This window comes from Vipera ursinii (assembly GCF_947247035.1).
Source record: "Vipera ursinii genome assembly, chromosome: 1".
Lineage (NCBI taxonomy): Eukaryota > Metazoa > Chordata > Lepidosauria > Squamata > Viperidae > Vipera > Vipera ursinii.
This window is the reverse complement of record NC_139512.1, coordinates 68,914,353-68,933,806: the sequence shown is the minus strand read 5'-3', so window position 1 is coordinate 68,933,806 and position 19,454 is coordinate 68,914,353. Positions and strand designations below refer to the sequence as shown.

At 39.5% G+C, this 19,454-nt stretch overlaps 1 protein-coding gene across 1 annotated transcript; it reads left to right on the top strand.

Annotated features, from left to right (window-relative positions):
* Positions 1 to 14,365: 14,365 nt before the first annotated feature.
* On the top strand, positions 14,366 to 19,323 carry LOC310634545 (acyl-coenzyme A thioesterase 1-like). Its single transcript, XM_083352992.1, has 3 exons — positions 14,366 to 15,180; positions 16,523 to 16,725; positions 18,007 to 19,323. Exons 1-3 carry the CDS (start codon positions 14,607 to 14,609, stop codon positions 18,598 to 18,600), a joined length of 1,371 nt encoding a protein of 456 aa, XP_083209118.1. The 5' UTR covers positions 14,366 to 14,606; the 3' UTR covers positions 18,601 to 19,323.
* Positions 19,324 to 19,454: the final 131 nt, after the last annotated feature.

Sequence of the window (19,454 nt, the reverse complement as noted above, 5' to 3'; positions counted from 1 at the left end):
CCTGCGTTGAGCATTATAATTTTCTGCCTAAAGGACCACTTAACTTTGGAGTTCCTGAGGCATGGAAAGGAACAAGGAAGGAAGCCTCCTAAAGAGGCACCAGAACTGGAAGAAGCCCACAATGGAATACTGCCTTTCATCTGTATCATTCCAGTTTTCAGACTGCACCAATGAAGGCATTAAGAAACTGGGAGTACACTTTAAGCCAGTGTTTCTCAACCCAGACAACCTAAATATACGTGGACTTCAATTCCCAGAATTCCCCAGCCAGCCAAGCTGGCTAAGGAATTCTGGGAATTGAAGTCCATACATCCTTAAATTCTGAAAATAAGATCAATGGAATACACCATAATTACATTAGAGAAACCATGTTGTAGCTTGGCCGGTTGTATGAATCAAGCCATGTGCCCTTTCGTGCTTTATCTCTGATGCAGGACTTTGTTTATTAAATTCTTAAGAAATCTAACTAAAAACAACTGTTCTACTTTATAACTCTTGCAAGTAAAGGCTCAGGTGATAACACTAGATGGTGGCCACGATAGTGTGAATTCTGATTTATCAGTTTACTGTTTTATTTCAATTTATACAGCATCCAAAATAATACAACTGTTTTGCAGAAAATTTAAATTATTTATTACTAACATTGTACTCTATAGCTGATGCAAATGGGTAAGTTCTTTGTGTAGTCCAGTTTATAAACTTCCCCTTTTTTCAAGTTTGCTCTATCTCAATTTCTATTACATTGCTTTTAACTTTTTATTTTTTAAATTCTTATCAAGTTCCATTGTATTAGTGTAAGATTTCCATAAAGTTTTATGAAAGCAAGACACACTCTCAATTTTTGCCATACTTGTCCCCAATTATAGATAAAGATTTGAGACCAAATTCATGAGACTAATTCTCCAGATACCTTGCTCACTCTCAAATGCTTATAACTGGAGACAGATATGGCAAAAGTTGAAATGAGTGTGCCTTGCTTCCATAAAATGTTGGTTAAAGCCTAACTTTTATCTTCAAGGCCTAGCATCATTAATTCTCCAGGTCAGCTTTCAATCTACTACCTGGATTAAGCCCGTTGAATCTAAACTTCTAAATCTGGGTCTCTCTCCTCTTTGGTTCTTAAGATCAAATTTGATAAGGCAAAACAAACCTTGAAGCAAAGAATAAAAGATAGGGAGCAATAGGCAGACTAGGGAAGGCTCCAGCCTTTGTCATCAGCATACAAGAAATATATTGTCACTGCTGCCGACTAGCTGCGCAACTAGAAGCACCGGCCATTGGAAAGCTTTCTTTTGCTCAATCATGCTCTTTCCTCTGAATATTGGATGGCAAATATTAAAAAGGACTATTGGCAGGACCATTGCCCCTATGATTTTGAAGAGCAGAAATCACAGAATATTTTCTTCTTCATTGCTCCTTGTACACAGAACCTGATTTATTCTCCCTCTGACTAGCAGATATCGTGGTAGCTCAGACTCAGCCTATGCCAGAATGCTGCTCGTAGATGAGCTGCATTTTATTACAGTGCGTGTAATAAAAGCTTTTGTGCAGCAGCAGGAAGAGCTGCCAGACCTTGATGGGCCAAGTTCCCATGGATAGATGTGTGCTATGTAATCTGAGATATTATCTTTTTAAAGTAATGTTACATGTTAGCATGTTTTACTTAAATTTTAGATACTATCACATTTTGTAATTTTAGATGTTATCACATTTCATATAACTTTAGAGACTTTATAACTTAGACATAACTTGCTCCTTTTAGACATCACTTATGGATTCTCATCATTTTATAAATATATTTTAACTTTGACTTAGATTTTATTTACTACTTATTAAGACAGATTTATAAGGGCTGACAAAGCACTCTTTGACATATTGCTTGTATTGGTCTAATACTGTAATAAACTGACTGATACATGCTTACTGAGTAGAAAGTTCTATTGATTTTTTTCCCCACAAATAAAACTAAATACAATAGGTTCCAACTAAATTACTCACAATAAATTAAAATACTAATGTCCTGCACACTGCTTGCTTCCTGAGACAAAGTTATAAAGATTGCCTTCTCATTCCAGTTATGCCTTTCTGAAGGTATGTTTGTTCATCAGCGATGGAATAGCATTAACAATATTCATACATAAGGTATGAAATAATAAATAATAGGTTTAAATAAATAAATAGTATGAATTAAGGTTTGAACCTTGAGTTTGCCTTGCCACAGATTCAGGAAAATGGTAGCTGAATTACCTATTGGTTGGCAATGCTGGGTGGGAGGGAAAAAGACAGCAGGGAATCCATCAATTGGTATAGCCTGAAACTGCTAGATATTACATTGTGTGAATGTAGCAGCACTGTCCAGCTTCATTGCTGAGGGTCTCAACACAAATAGGCTGTAGGCACTGTGGGCGTATGCTGCTAATTTAGGTACATAAGGAAAGTTCATTAATTGGTCTGTCTCCAGGGTATGCTCAAGAAAGTCAAGATGGCATTCCATACAGAGTAAGGAAGACTCAGGCAGACACCTCCTAATTCACATGAAAAGGGATAGGGGCAAGGAAATAAAACATAATCAGACTTCAAGTTTCTGTTATGATAACTAATATTAATAAAAATAATTTTAGCTTTCAGTGCAGTTGTTTTTGTTTTTGTTTTGGTCTGGCTTGTATCTCATTTCTTGTGGGGAAAATAGGAAGAGGAAAATTTGTTGGGTTGTGTTCACCATCTTGAGTTATTTGTAAAAATGATAAAGGCAGGATACAAAAAAATAAAATAGTGGGCTAGCACAGTCACAATGACACAAACAAACCTTTGATGAGGCAATAATATTTTAAATAGGATACTCTACAATATTCATTACCATTATGAGTATTTCTAAGTCCCTACATTAAAATAACACTGTGACTATCTATTTTTTTTATTGAAAAGTTTTAACATACATTTTATCTTTAACAATCCCCCCTCCCCCTCCCCTACCCATCCCTCCCTACCCCTCCCCCCCTCCCCCCCCCCGACTTCCCAGAGCTAAGTACAAGGTATAAAAACAAAAAACAATCATGAACATCCATATGCTAACAACAATAAACTCTAAAATCTATCGCTCTCTAGCTCATATAAGATAACTACAAGCACTATTAATATTAAATATATAAAAAAAAGAAAAAAGAAAAAAGAAAGGAAGACTTATTCAAATGCTACATGAAACTTTTTAGTCCCATATTTGTTCTGGATATACTCAATCCATTTTCTCCACTCCATAATATAACGTTCTTGCGAGTGATCTTTCAAATAAGCCGAGATCTTTGCCATCTCTGCCAGGTCAGAAACCTTTAAAGTCCATTCTTCTATAGTCGGCAGTTCCTCCTTCTTCCAATATTGACCTATTAAGAGTCTTGCTGCTGTAATTAGGTTCAACATCAACTTAGTGTCCACAACCGTAGCATCTGTAATTATACCCAACAAAAAAAGTTGCGGACAAAACTTTATCCTTCGCTTGAAAATCTTCTGCATATTCCACCAAATTTTTATCCAAAAAGCCTTAACCTTTTTACAAGTCCACCATATGTGAAAATATGTTGCATCTTCGTCACCACACCTCCAGCATTTGGGCTGATAATTCGGATACATACTTGCAAGCTTTTTAGGATCTAAATGCCATCTATAAAACATTTTATAAAAGTTCTCTCTTAAATTTTGAGCTTGTGTAAATTTTACGTTCCTCACCCAAATCTTTTCCCACATGTCCATTGTAATAACTTCTTGGATGTTTTGGGCCCATTTTATCATACAATCTTTAACAAGTTCTGTTTCTGAGTCAATTTCTATCAACGCAAGATATATCCGTTTGATATGTGCTGGACCCTGATTTCTAATTTGCTTTATCAGATTTTCATCAGTCATTGTAAAACCAGTTTTCTGATCTTCTTTCCACCTGGCCCGTAGCTGAATATATTGAAACCAAGTTTGAACAATCTTCTCATCTCGCAAGAGGCTGTACGGTTTCAGACACCAGACACTTCTTTCCAGACTTAAAATCTCCTTATACGTAGTCACATTATGTTTAAAACCAACATTTATATTTTCTATTGCGTGTTTTGGGATTGCCCACAATGGTATTTTACAATCTAACTTATGTCTATACTTCTTCCAAACTCTCAACAATGCCTGTCTTAAAATATGCACTTTAAACACATTATCTACCTTCTTATCATACAACAAATATGCATGCCAGCCAAACAACAAGTCGTGGCCCTCAAGATTTAATAATCTCTCTTGTGTCAAATTAATCCAATCACTTATTCCTGCTAACGCAGCAGCTTCATAATATAATTTAAGATTGGGCATTTTAAGACCACCTCTTTCACGAGTATCCTGCATAATCTTAAGTTTAACTCGTGGCCTTTTCCCTGCCCAAACAAATTTATTGATACCTCACTGCCATTCCTCCAGATTAGAATCTTTCTTAAGAACCGGTATCATTTGAAATAAGAATAAAAATTTAGGCAGGACATTCATTTTCACTGCTGCGATTCGCCCCAACAAAGACAATTGCAATTTTTCCCAGCTCTCCATTTCTTTTTGAATTTTTCCCCATAATCTTTCATAGTTATTTTTATATAACTTTGTATTAGAGGGTGACAAAAACACCCCCAAGTATTTGACCCTCTTGACAATCTCAAATCCAGTTAGTCCTTCTAAAAGAGCCCTTTGCAATACTGTCATATTTTTGGCCAGAATTTTAGTTTTTTGTGCATTAACTTTAAATCCAGAAACCTTCCCATATTGCATTATTATCTCCATCAGGTCCACAACAGAGTTCTCCGGCTGGGTCACCATAACAACCAGATCATCTGCGAACGCTTTCAATCTATAATCCTGATCTCTAATTTGTATACCCTTAATTCTTTCCGAATTCCGTATTTTTACCAATAATATCTCCAATGTTAACACAAATAACAAAGGCGATAACGGACACCCTTGCCTTGTGCCCTTCTCAATATTACAAGCTTCAGTCAAACTATTATTAACTATTATTCGGGCAGTTTGTTTTTGATATAATGCCCTAATTGGTTGCAAAAATTTATCCCCAAAATTCATTTTATCTAAAACTTTCATCAAAAATTGCCAATTCAATTGATCAAAAGCTTTTTCAGCATCTAAAAAAATTAGCGCCGCAGGGATCTGGTTGTTCCTTTCCAAAAACTCTAACACATCAACTATATGCCTCACATTATTTTTCATTTGCCTGCCACTAATAAACCCAGTTTGATCCCCATGAATCACCTGTTGCAGAACCCTCATCAGTCTATTAGCCAACACCTTAGCAAATATCTTATAATCTGTATTTAAAAGTGATATCGGTCTATAATTTTTTACTTGAGTAGCATCTTGATCTTCCTTCGGAATCAAAGAGATAAAAGCAGTTCTCCAAGACGGAGGCACCTTTCCCCCTCTCTGAATTATCTGGAACAGTTCCTTTAACGGCTTTATCAACTCCATTTGTAAATTTTTGTAGTAAACCGCAGTCAAACCATCTGTACCTGGCGCTTTATCCAACTTCAATTCCTTAATTGCTGTAAGAATTTCTTCTTCTGTTATCAATTGGTTAATCTCCTCTTTTTGTGCCTGCGTAAGAACCGGGATGCTAGCATTCTCCAAATATACATCAATGTCTTTTTCATTAATCTTCTCCTTAGCATATAATTTAGAATAAAAGTCCAGAAAGGCTTCCTTAATAAGATCCTGTTGAAACACAACCTTTCCCTTATGTTCAATTTTATCTATATTAGAAGCCCTTTGCTTTTTCCTTAGTCTATAAGCTAGCCATCTACCTGGCTTGTTAGCATTGCAGAAAGTATTATGCCTAGCAAACCGCAAGTTGGTTGCCACTTGATCAGCCATTAATTTGTCAAATTGTCCTCTTAATAGCTTAATAACCTCCTTAGTCTTCACATCCAATGGGTTCAAAATCAAGGCCTTTTCTTTTTCCCTAATTTCATTCTCCAATTCTTTCCTTCTGGCTTCCAAAGTACGTCTGTGTTTATTATTCATATATATCAACACCCCTGTCATATAGGCCTTGCTAGCATCCCAAACCATATCCATAGAAGTATCCTTATTCATATTAATTTCAAAAAAATCCTTCATCCGCTGTTTACATTCTTCCACATTTCTCTGATTTCTAAACAAATTCTCATTTACGCGCCACAAGCGCCTATCTCTATTGTCCTTATTGATCTCTAACCAAACTGGACTATGGTCAGAGATAGCTCTTGCACAGATCTTTACCTTCTTAATCCTAAAAAAAAAAATATCATTAGTCAGCAAAATAAAATCAATCCTGGAAAAAGATTGATGTCTATCAGAAAAAAAAGTATAATCCTTTTCATGCAGGTGTGTGTCACGCCAAATATCTCGCAATTCCAAATCGTCCTTCATTTAAAAAAAAGATTTAGGCAATCTGGCATGACTCGGAGCACGCTTAAAAGGACCAGCCTTATCCATCTGTGCATCCAAAACACCATTCCAGTCCCCCATAAAAATAAACGATTTGTAATCCAATTGAGTAAGCTTTGTATGAAGTGAACTAAAAAAATCAGCTTGTTGTTGATTAGAAGTATACAGTCCAACTAAAAGCGTTTTTTTGCCTTCTAGCAACAAATCTATCATAACATATCTTCCATGCTTATCTGCTTCAATTAATTCCGCTGTTAAAGTACTTGTAACATAAACAACCACTCCATTTTTCTTATTCATCGCAGAGGCAACAAATTGCGTGCCCAACCTTGAGTTCGATAAATACTTTTGGTCCATAACCCTAATATGCGTTTCTTGCAAACATACAGTATAACATCAATCTTGAATTGTTTTAAATATTGAAAAACTTTCTTTCTCTTCTGTGGTGAATTTAGTCCATTAACATTCCAGGTTAGAAATTTAGTCGCCATGCATGGCACCCCGAAGCTGTTGGAGCACATCTTTAATAGCCCCTCTGTCTCCTTTGGGCCGCGCTCCTCCCACTGCTTCACTGTAAGTACGCTTTGAAAGTTCCATAACCTTCTGCTGGTCTTGCTCTTTTATTTGTTTTGCTCGTTTTAAAGCGGCACGCATCACCCTCTGCTCTCCAGCAACAGCCGACGAAGCTATAATTTGATCCCCTCCAGCACCATTCTCCTCTGTCTGTCCACCTTCGGCCTCTTGAGGTTTCCCTTCTCCAGATCCCTTTGCAGCTTCCAGAAGTGGTAGAGGGGTTGCTTTTAAAACATTATTGTAGAAATCACGCGCCTGTGTCACAGTAACCAGACGATATCTTTTACCTTCATGCATCACCACCAATCCGACTGGAATCTCCCATCTAAACTTTATATCACGTTGCTTAAGTTCCTGCACGAGAAATGCAAAATCCTTCCTTCTCCTTAAAATCTTTGGAGGAATTTCTTTTAAAACCAAAACTTCTTGGTCAGCAACCACAACTTTAGTATCATAAGCGGCTTGAATAACTTCATCTCTAGTTTCTCTCTTTATAAAATAAACCACCACATCTCTAGGTAGCTTCCTCTGCCTAGCAATCCATGAGTTTACACTAAAAACTTTGTCCATGCATCCCTTTATTTCAGATGCTGGCTGACCCAATACTGCTTCCAAAGCCTCAGAAATCAGCTGCTTTAGGTCTTCTTTAGGATTCTCTTTTAAGCCCCTGATTCTAATAGCATGCTGCATCTGATGATACTGGACAAGGTTCAATTCTCCGTCCATTTTATCCCTTAAATCTTCATTCTCCAGTACCTTTACTTCTAGTATAGCATTCTTTTGACTAAGATCCTCCACTTTTTCGTCCAAACATTGCACACATTCAGCCACGCTTTCCACTGTAGACAAAATGTCTACCCTCATTGCACTAAACTTCTCTTCCATCCTCTCCTCCATTACTTTAAACTTCTCTTCTATCCTCTCCTCCAATTTCTCCAGTTTCTCCTCCACCTTTGCCATCTTATCACCCAGCATTTCTGATATTACCTGGGATTGTTTTGCAAAGGCATCTTGTAAATCCTTCAACGTCAATGCCGCAGGAGATGTAGGAGGAAGCAAAGCTTGCAACGATGTCTGTTGCACCGGGGAATTTCCCGCACTCCGAAAGATTTTTGAGGGAGGTTTAGCCGCCATCTTTTCACTTTCACTTGTTGCGCACTTTCACTTTAAGTTTATAAAGTCCATTAAGCTAGAGAGTAAAAATAAAAGTCCTCTTCACCTTGACCTCCTGTACCGCTCTGCCTGCTCCTTCTTATTCCAAGGTCTTTCCTTCTGGCAGGGGTGGTCGCAAACGCCTGGCTCTGCTCCAAAAATCCCGGAGCAGAGACGCTAAACAGCTGGGAGCAACCCAGGCTACGGGGGAGTTCAATCCTTCAGCTGCCCAAGCTTTCAGCTCAGGCGGCCCCGGAGAACTCAACCCCTACCTGGGGCCTCACCCCCTCCTCTTCTCCCGAAGAGGGGGCTTCAAATCCACCCGAACAGCTGATCGGCGCTGTTTCGGGTGAAAACAACTCAGCTGTGAAGCGGGCAGCCCGAAACGGCTGTCTTTGGCGCCGCGCCGCCACCGGAAGTCCGACTATCTATTTTTTTTTAATTAAAAAGTTTTACAATACATTTTTAAATACAAAAAAACTCCCTCCTCCCCCTCCCCTCTCCCCAACCCTCCCCTCCCCTCCCCTCCCCCTCCCTGACTTCCCAGAGCTGAATACAGGGTGTAGTAATACAAACATAAGCTAAAATATGCTAAAAACAAAAGTAAAACATTAAATTCTATCGCACTTTAACTCTCCATAATCATATTAATGAAATAACAAATAACTAATTATACATTATAAAAATCCACTACTTATTCAAATGCTAAATGAAACTTTTTAGTCCCATATTTATTCTGAATATATTCAATCCATCTTCTCCATTCCACAATATATCTCTGTTGCAATTGGTCTTTCAAATATGCTGAAATCTTTGCCATTTCCGCCAGGTTAGAAACTTTCAAAGTCCACTCTTCTATAGTCGGCAATTCCTCCTTCTTCCAATATTGCGCTACTAAAAGTCTTGCTGCCGTAATTAGATTCAACATCATCTTAGTGTCTATAACAGTAGTATCTGTAATAATACCCAATAAAAACAATTGCGGAGAAAACTTTATCCTTTTCTTAAATATCTTTTGCATATTCCACCAAATTTTGATCCAAAAAGCTTTAACCTTTTTACAAGTCCACCATATATGAAAATACGTTGCATCCTCACAACCACACCTCCAACATTTGGGCTGGCAGTTCGGATACATACTTGCTAATTTTTTAGGGTCTAAGTGCCACCTATAAAACATTTTATAAAAATTCTCTCTTAAATTTTGGGCCTGTGTAAATTTTACATTTCTAATCCAAATCTTTTCCCAAGTATCCATTATTATAACTTCTTGAAAATTCTGGGCCCACTTTATCATACAATCTTTAACAAGTTCCGTTTCTGAATCAATTTCTATCAATGCATTATACATCCGTTTTATATGTGCTTGACCTTGATCTCTAATTTGTTTTACCAAATTTTCATCAATCATCGAAAAACCAACTTTCTGGTCCTCTTTCCATCTTGCATGTAACTGCCCATACTGGAACCAAGTTTGTACAATCTTTTCTTCTTTTAAAATATTATATGGCTTTAATTGCCATACATTCCTTTCTAAACTTAAGGTTTCCTTATATGTAGTCTCATCATGTTTGTTGTTGTTGTTAGTTGCGAAGTCGTGTCCGACCCATCGCAACCCTATGGACAATGTTCCTCCAGGCCTTCCTGTCCTCTACCATCTTCTGGAGTCCATCTAAGCTCACGCCTACTGCTTCAATGACTCCATCCAGCCACCTCATTCTCTGTCGTCCCCTTCTTCTATTGCCCTCAACCTTTCCCAGCATTAGGCTCGTCTCCAGTGAGTCCTTCCTTCTCATTAGGTGGCCAAAGTATTTGAGTTTTAGCTTCAGGATCTGGCCTTCTAAAGAGCAGTCAGGGTTGATCTCCTCTAGGACTGACCGGTTTGATCACCTTGCAGTCCAAGGAACTCGCAGGAGTCTTCTCCAGCACCATAGTTCAAAGGCTTCAATTCTTTGGCACTCAGCCTTTCTTATGGTCCAGCTTTCACTGCCATACATTGCAACTGGGAAGACCATAGCCTTGACTATACGCACTTTTGTTGACAGGGTGATGTCTCTGCTTTTTAGTGTGCTGTCTAGATTTGTCATGGCTTTCCTCCCGAGGAGCAAGCGTCTTTTAATTTCTTGGCTACAGTCCCCATCTGCAGTGATCTTGGAGCCCAGGAAAATAAAATCTGTCACTACCTCCATTTCTTCCCCATCTATTTGCCAGGAATTGAGAGGGCCGGATGCCATGATCTTGGTTTTCTTAATGTTTAGTTTCAACCCAAGTTTTGCACTCTCCTTCTTCACCCGCAACAAGAGGCTCTTTAGTTCTTCTTCACTTTCTGCCATTAGAGTGGTATCATCTGCATATCTTAGGTTGTTGATGTTTCTTCCGGCAATCTTAATTCCAACTTTTGATTCATCTAGCCCTGCCTTTCTCATGATGTGCTCTGCATATAAGTTAAATAGGCAAGGCGACAGTATACAGCCTTGCCGGACTCCTTTCCCAATTTTGAACCAATCAGTGGTTCCGTGTCCAGTTCTCACTGTTGCTTCTTGGCCCGCATATAGGTTTCTCAAGAGACAAATAAGATGGTCTGGTATGCCCATCTCTTTAAGGACTTGCCAGAGTTTGTTATGATCCACACAATCAAAGGCTTTAGCATAGTCAATGAAGCAGAAGTAGATGTTTTTCTGGAACTCTCTAGCTTTCTCCATGATCCAGCGTATGTTAGCAATTTGATCTCTAGTTCCTCTGCCTCTTCAAAATCCTGTCTGTACTTCTGGTAGTTCTCGATCCACATACTGCTGTAGTCTAGCTTGTAGAATTTTAAGCATAACTTTACTAGCATGAGAAATGAGTGCAATGGTGCGATAGTTTGAACATTCTTTGGCACTGCCTTTCTTTGGAATCATCATGTTTAAATCCCACATTTATATTTTCTATTGCATGTTTAGGTATTGTCCAAATTTGTATCTTATAATTTAAGTTATGTCTATACTTTTTCCAAACTCGCAACAGAGCATACCTTAATATATGTAACTTAAACACATTATCCACCTTCTTATCATACAATAAATATGCATGCCAACCAAATAACAAATCATAACCCTCAAGATTTAATAGTCTCCCTTGTGTTAAATTAAACCAGTCACTTATCGATGACAAAGCAGCAGCCTCATAATATAATTTAAAATTAGGCATTTTAAGACCACCTCTTTCACGCGTATCTTGCATTATCTTAAATTTAACTCGTGGCTTTTTCCCTGCCCAAACAAATTTATTAATACCTTTTTGCCATTCCTCCAAATTTAAATCCTTTTAAAGTATAGGTATCATTTGAAACAAAAATAAAAATTTTGGCAAAACATTCATTTTCACTGCTGCAATTCTTCCCAGTAAAGATAATTGTAGGTTTTTCCAACTATCTAGTTTTTTTTGTATTTTTCCCCATAACATTTCATAATTATTCTTATATAACTTCACATTTGAAGCTGACAGATAAACCCCCAAATATTTAATCTTTTTAACTATTTCAAATGCCGTTAGCTCTTCTAGAGCAGCCTTTTGTTCTATAGTCATATTCTTAGACAGTATTTTAGTTTTTTGTGTATTTATCTTAAATCCAGAAACTTTCCCATATAACATTATTATCTCCATCAATTCTACAACTGAGTAAACCAGTTGAGTTACTGTAATAACCAGGTCGTCCGCAAACGCCCTCAATCTATAATCCTGATCTCTTATTTGAATTCCCCTAATTTTATTTGAATCTCGTATTTTAATCAGTAATATTTCCAATGTTAAAACAAACAATAAGGGTGACAACGGACACCCCTGTCTTGTACCCTTTTCAATATTACATGTTTCTGTCAAACTATTGTTTACTATTATACGAGCTGTTTGCTTCTGATATATTGCCCTAATAGGTTGTAAAAAATTTTCCCCAAATTCCATTTTCTCCAATACTTTCACCAAAAATTGCCAGTCCAATTGATCAAAGGCTTTTTCAGCATCCAAAAAGATCAGCGCTGCGGGGACCTGATTATTTCTTTCCAAGAATTCCAATAAATCTACAATATGTCTCACATTACTCTTAATTTGTCTACCACTTATAAATCCAGTTTGATCACTATGAATCACTTGCTGCATTACCTTCATTAATCTATTGGCTAAAATTTTTGCAAATAACTTATAATCAGTATTTAAAAGCGATATTGGTCTGTAGTTTTTGGGTTGGGTAGCATCCTGATCTTCCTTCGCAATCAACAAAATAAAGGCTGTTTTCCATGATGGAGGCACTCCTCCTCCCAATTGAATTGTCTTAAAAAATTCTCTTAAAGGTTCCACCATTTCTGTGTAGCTGATTGGCAGATCCAGAAATAGCTATGGGTAGCCATGGGAAGCACATGGGTTAGAACAGGCTTTTAGTACTGCACAAATGTAGTGATAGTGTCACCAAAGTTGGAATGAAGAAGGTAAAATTGTACAGTTCCTCCAAGGGACATAAATAATTAGAATTCAGTGCATGTATAGCCAGCTGTATAATTAGGGTCCCAGGCTTGTTAACCAGACAGGAGGACGTTCTACCACTTGTACACAAATCCACAGAATAAAAGTAGTAAAAAAAATGGAAAATGCTGGTCAGAAACCTATGTTTCTACAAAGCAGAAATCTGCTCTCTCTTACTGTCAAACTGAAGATAGGAAGATAGGTTAGGGAGGAGACAATTGAAATTAAATATGTGCTGTGGTAGCATGATCCAAAAATCATGATTTATACACTTGCATCAAATGTCGCATGAAGTTTAATCACAACATGATTGTGTGTGTCATCATTTTGATGAAGTCTTGATTTGCTGCAGACAGCTGTCGTGAGGATGTGCCCTAATAAAGCAATAATTAAAACATCTACCATGGTTAGGGTTAAATTTTTCTTTTTAAAATAACAGGAAAAAAACCCAAAAGAAACAAGACACAAAAATATATATATTAGGAAAAAAATACATAACAAGTGCTTAAAACTAAGTGAAAACTTATTCACTTATTTTTTGAGCCCTAGAGAATGCTTAAGTCAATAACTCATTGTTCAGAATGCAGTTTATTCTTTGCTAATATACCTGCTGCATCAAACATCAATCTGGGCTACAAGCACAAATATTTAAGGCAAGGAAAGAACTTTCCATAACAATGGTCAAATGACTTCTATAACTTTAGTTAAAACTTTGGGGACAGTCTGTATTTTAGCCTTATTCATTTACTCACTGTAATGGAGTTGCAGGCCAGGTTAAAAAGTTTTAGATTTCTGTACCCCAAAAAACAACCACCTAATCTTTTTTCTTTTGTAAGCTGTATTTACTTACATTAATACTGGGAATTGGAGTCCACACATCTTAAAAAGTTCAGAAGCACTGGTGTAGATCAATTGCTGAGTTGTATTGCAAGTTCTAAAGATTTTTTTAAAAAAACACAGCTGGTCTATTCTAAACACACTTATCTGAGTGTGCCAGAACAATATTATAATCAGTGCTTTTTTTGTAAAAGAAAAAGGTGCCGGAACTCACACATGTCATACAACCCGCCTTGCCTACCCTACAAGGTTCCATCCAAAAAAGGTGCCGGAACTCCGTTCTGAGCATTCTATGAGGAAAAAAAAAAGCCCTGAATAATATTATCTACATAGCAGTAAAGTCCAGGAAGTTCAGTGGAAACTTCTCTGCAACTAAATTTGTCTAAAACCGAAAGAAATAATATCCCGTTCGAATCAACTTCAGCAAAAATAGTAGTTACCTATCCTGAAACTACAATATTGTCAATGTTTTTAATATATGATTACAGTTATAGATCAATAAAGAAGAAGTCAAAGAAAAAGAAAGATATAAAGCAGGGGTCTTCAAACTTGGCCCTTTTATGACTTGTGGACTTCAACTCTCAGAATTCCTCAGCCAGCAAAGCTGGCTGAGGAATTCTGGGAGTTGAAGTCCACAAGTCATAAAAGGGCCAAGTTTGAAAGCTGGCTGAGGAATTCTGGGAGTTGAAGTCCACAAGTCATAAAAGGGCCAAGTTTGAAAGCTGGCTGAGGAATTCTGGGAGTTGAAGTCCACAAGTCATAAAAGGGCCAAGTTTGAAAGCTGGCTGAGGAATTCTGGGAGTTGAAGTCCACAAGTCATAAAAGGGCCAAGTTTGAAGACCCCTGAAAAGGAAATGTTTTGAGGTCGGACTCCGATTCGCCAAATTACCAAACCCGAAGAACGCGACGAGGAGGAGTCAGAGTACAACGCGCAAGAAGCAAGCCCAGGCTTGTCTCCGAGCTAGGGCATCGACAACTCGATCGGCCGCTCATTCTTGCTTTGCTCGGTACAGAAGTGCAGGGGGGGGGGGCAAATTAATGAATTTAGCCCGAGAGTCGCCGTGGCAACGGGCGTGCCCTTCCTGACGAGCAGGATGTTACGGATCTGCTTGAGTCACTGCCCGCGAAGGGCTTCCCTCGCGAATTGCGGCGGTTGGCGGAGCCGGGGGACGCCGCGGGCCTGCTTTTCCGCCTCGCCGCGTCTCATGGAGCCTCGCCTTAGCTTTTCTCCCGCCGACCACAGCCTCTTCGATCAGCCGCTGGCCATCTCGGTGGAAGGGCTCCGGCCCGAGCAGGAGGTCGGCCTCCGCGCGTCGCTGCAGGACGAGGCCGGCGAACGCTTCGAGTCGCGCGCCTTCTACCGAGCAGATGGCCAGGGCCGCTTGGATCTGCAGCGCTCGCCGGCGCTGGAGGGCGGCAACTTCGCCGGTTTGGAGCCGATGGGGCTGCTGTGGGCGCTGGAGCCGCGAAAGCCCCTCCGGCGCTTGCTGAAGCGCGACGTCGAGCGGCCCTTTCGCCTGGAGCTGGAGGTGTTGGAAAGGCAGGGAGCGTCTCTGCCGGGTGGCGTCTTGGCCCAGGGCTCCCACGAGCGGAGATTCCTGGGCGACGGGGTGAAGAGAATCCAGGTGCGGGAAGGGAGCATCCGGGCCACTCTCTTCCAGCCCCCCGGTAAACAGCGGAGACCTTCCTGCAGAAAATCACCCTATTCATACGTTCATGGCCCGCGGGATCAGCCAAGAGCGATTTCGTGAACCCGGTTTATTTGGCTTCTCGGGGTCACGCAGAATTGAGTAAGAAGTAATCAGACCTGCCGAAGCTGTTGCGATTCCGGCCGTTGTGCAAACTCAAGTCTGGTTGTGACTAATGTTCATATATTTACCCAGTGTTTACAGAACTCTGCATCACAACCTGAATGCAACCATATTTTATCCTAGTGTAGGGGTAGGCAACCTCGGCTCTTTTATGACTCATGGACTTCAACTCCCAGAATTCCTGAGTCAGCATAGCTGACTCAGGAATTCTGGGAGTTGAAGTCCATGAGTCATAAAAGAGCCGAGGTTGCCTACCCCTGTCCTAGTGTGTCGTATGAATTCCGGAAATATCGAATTAGGCATAATTACTATTTTTAGTATGCCTTCAAGCCAGTCTTAGCTCTAAGTGATTGTGTGGCCCTGGACTAATCCCTGCAGTTTCTGGACACCCATTGTTGGAAATGGCTTCTTTGCCATTGAGAGAGTGGTGGCCCCCAGGGGGAGGGCATTCTCAGTGGGTGCGCCAGCCCTCTGGAACAGCTTACCAACCGAAATCCGGATGGCCCCTGACCTCCGTACGTTCCGTCGCGACTTAAAAACTTTCCTGTTCCAGCAGGCCGGCCTGGCATGATAGCGTTAATTGGGGTCCCAGTTTGTGTTCATTAGTGTTTCTAATTATTGTTATTGTTCGATCTGTATACCTTCCTTCCTCTGTACACCGCCCCGAGTCCCTCGGGAGAAGGGCGGTTTATAAAAACTAATAAATAAATAAATAAATAAATAAACTGGCCCAAGGTCACCAAGCTGGCTGTGTTCCCAAGAGAGGCTTAGAAAACATTCCCTCAGTATTCTGGTGCCTTCAACCTCCACAGCAAATTGGCTCGATGATTTCTGAAAAAAGATCAGTGGAATACACCATAATTATACTGGACCTGAGATCTGTAATTTAGACACAGCCAATGCATTCTGCATACCCAGCCTTTATGTTCTCTGTATTAAATAATGGGTGATTTAATAGAGGATTATTAACTACTACTGGCTGGGTTTCATTACATAGATTCTGATTTCCAAACTACAGTGACTAGCTTCATGTGACAGAATGAGCAAAAACAAAAAACCATGTTGCTTGGCAGGTTGTATGAATCAAGCTGTGTTACCTTTTTTGTGCTTTTATCTTTGATGCAGGACTTTATTTAAAATATGCTAAGTTCTTAAGAAATATAAATAAAAACAAGTGCTCTGTTTTATATCTCTGGCAGGTAAAGGCCCTTTTCCAGGTATCATTCAGATACCTGGAACGGGAGGAGGGATTCCAGAAAGTTCAGCGTGTCTGATGGCCAATCATGGCTTTGCTGTATTAGCTTTGGCCTATTATGGGTATGAAGATCTTCCTAAGGACATGAAGGAAATTCATCTGGAGTACTTTGAAGAAGCTGTCAATTATATGCTAAAACACCCAGTGGTAGGTTGCTATATTCATGGCCTTTGCAAGAAGATTTAGCTGAGAACTCAGTTTTTTAGCTGCAGAAATGTATTCAATCAATTGGGGTCAGACTCAGATCAGGTATCCAGAGAAAACGACTTGTCAAAGGGGAAATTGGAGGGGGAAGTACTGTGTATACTGCCATGTTATCTTAGATCAGAGGTGGGCAATTAATTGTCCCAAGGGGCCACAAGGAGAAACTGGGACTGTTGTGGAGGATCACCACCCACATATCCCCCATCACACCCACCCACACACATGCTGTCCTGCTGTAGCTGATTGGGACAGTGAAAGGATGGCCCATGGACTGTAAAATAGTTCTATAAAGCAAAGGAAAACTGAAGTTCATAAGACAACTGAGGTTTCACTTAGCAATCATTTTGCTAAACAACTAAGTTATTCTTCCTCCTGACTTTTCATAAGAGCCTTAAGACATGGCTCTGCCAGATGACATAGGGACCTAATGGGGGAGCTTCACGCTGGGGGTAGTTGACTAATTAAAAGGTAATCCCCCCTCCTCCGCCCCTCCTGTGTATCTGGCTTCCTCCTGTGCTATCTTGTGTTATTTTATCTGCTTTTATATCTGATGATTTAAATGTTTTATGCTGTAGGCCATCCAGAATCGTTAGACACGAGATGGGTGACAAATAAATTTCTAAATACATAGAGTTCTCTGAATCAGAACTTCCAATATATAAATATATAAAAACTATCCATAACCAGTTGAAAAGAAAAATCATGATTACCAGCAAAGTCTATCCATATATTGGCTCAGCATGTTGCGTAATATATAAGTTACTTCAACTAGTGTTATCAGTTGAAGGTTCAGTATTTTTTTAAAGCTAGAAGTGTCAGTGTGGTTAATTCTGTGAAATTAACTACAGTGAACTTCGTTACTGTATTGTTTCAACATGTTGATGTTCCTGAAATAGATCATGGAAAGTTTAAGGTCCTTCACAAGTCATTTCTTTCCATTTGGGGCAGCCAAAAGGGTGCAAGATTAACTGAAGCATGAAAGCTTTAGGCAATTACTGTAACGGAAAGTGAAATAGCATGGATTATTTTCCTAGAAGCTGTGTCCGCATAACACATACTTCTGGTTTGCTTACGGGGAGGCTGATTGATTAAACCAAAATATGCTGTGCTTAACAACATTCATCTGGTTATTCAATTAGGATTAGTATATGAACATAGATCAGTGTGTGGTAGAAACATTGTTAGCAGTGTGAATCTGATTTTTCTTTTCTTTCTACTTTTTAGGTTAAAGGTCCAGGAATTGGGCTGTTGGGACACTCCAAAGGGGGTGACCTCTGTATTTCCATGGCCTCATTTTTAAAAGGCATCACTGCAATAGTCACAGTTAATGGTTCTATAGCCAATGTAGGTGCAACACTACGCTACAAGAATATCGCCATTCCACCTCTTGGCATTAATGCAAGTCGAATCAAAATTGATCAGAATGGGATCTGTGACATTATTGATGTCCTGAATAACCCACTTGAAGGTCCTGACCGCCAAAGCTTAATTCCATTGGAGAAAGCTGAGGGGCGCTTTCTTTTTATTGTGGGCATGGACGATCATAATTGGAAGAGTGAATTTTTTGCCAAGGAAGCTGCCAATCGTTTACAAGCTCATGGAAAAGACAAGCCTGGGATCATTTGCTATCCTGAAACAGGTCATTACATTGAACCTCCTTATACACCACTGTGCCCTGCTTCATTCCACTTTTTGGTGGGCAAAACAGTGGTCTGGGGAGGGGAACCCAGAGCACACGCAGCAGCGCAGGTGGATGCTTGGAAGCAGATTCAAAACTTCTTTCACGAAACCCTCAACAACAGCAAGAACAAACTGTGAATGTTTTATAAGCTGGGTTTCAGCATGTACGTTTGCTAAGCTACGTACCGGAGATGTGAGAATAAAGCTGGCAGTGGATATGAAATGGGGGCAAGAAGAAGCAAACTCCTAGGTAATAAAGCCCACTTGAACATTGTTTATCTGGTCTTCAAATATTGCTTCTGCATTCTGTATTAAAAGTTCTGAAGACTGGGATCTGCCTAAGGTGGTAGCACCAGATGGTGGCTACAACAGTGTGATTTTTATTTATTGGTTTATTTAAATCTATACAGCCACCCCTTACTACAGTGACCCTGGGTTGTGAGCAAAGTTTATATGAAAAGCATCATAGAAAACCTTAAGACATATAGTGCTAAGCTTATAGTTCAAGACAAACACCAGAGGAAAGTCCTGGGATCCATGGTCCGGGTTTGGGGGGGGGGGAGAGACTATGTTCACACAATCAAGTTCAAAGCCCCAGCCACCTGTAGTCCAATTTAGAAACTCCTTTTTTTCAACTATACATTTTTCTTACCTTGCTTTTAAATTGTAATTATTATCAAGTTTCATTGCATTTGTAAAAATAAGATAATGTGTACTTGCTGCTGCTAACTTAAAATGAGTTTAGAAGTTCAAGAAATTTTTAAGTGTCTGCAGAGCCAAATATGTGAGATTCGGCACATATGTGTTTTTTCCCCCACTGACGGTGAAATGTTTCAAATGAAATAAATTACTAACACTTGCTAAGACGCCTCAATTACTGTAACTCCACAAGTCACAAACTTTTGACTACTGCTCTGTTGCATCCAAAGCCGACCTCGAACTCCCCGTTTCGGAAGCGTGATCTCTGCAATCGATTGCTACAGTCTCTCGAG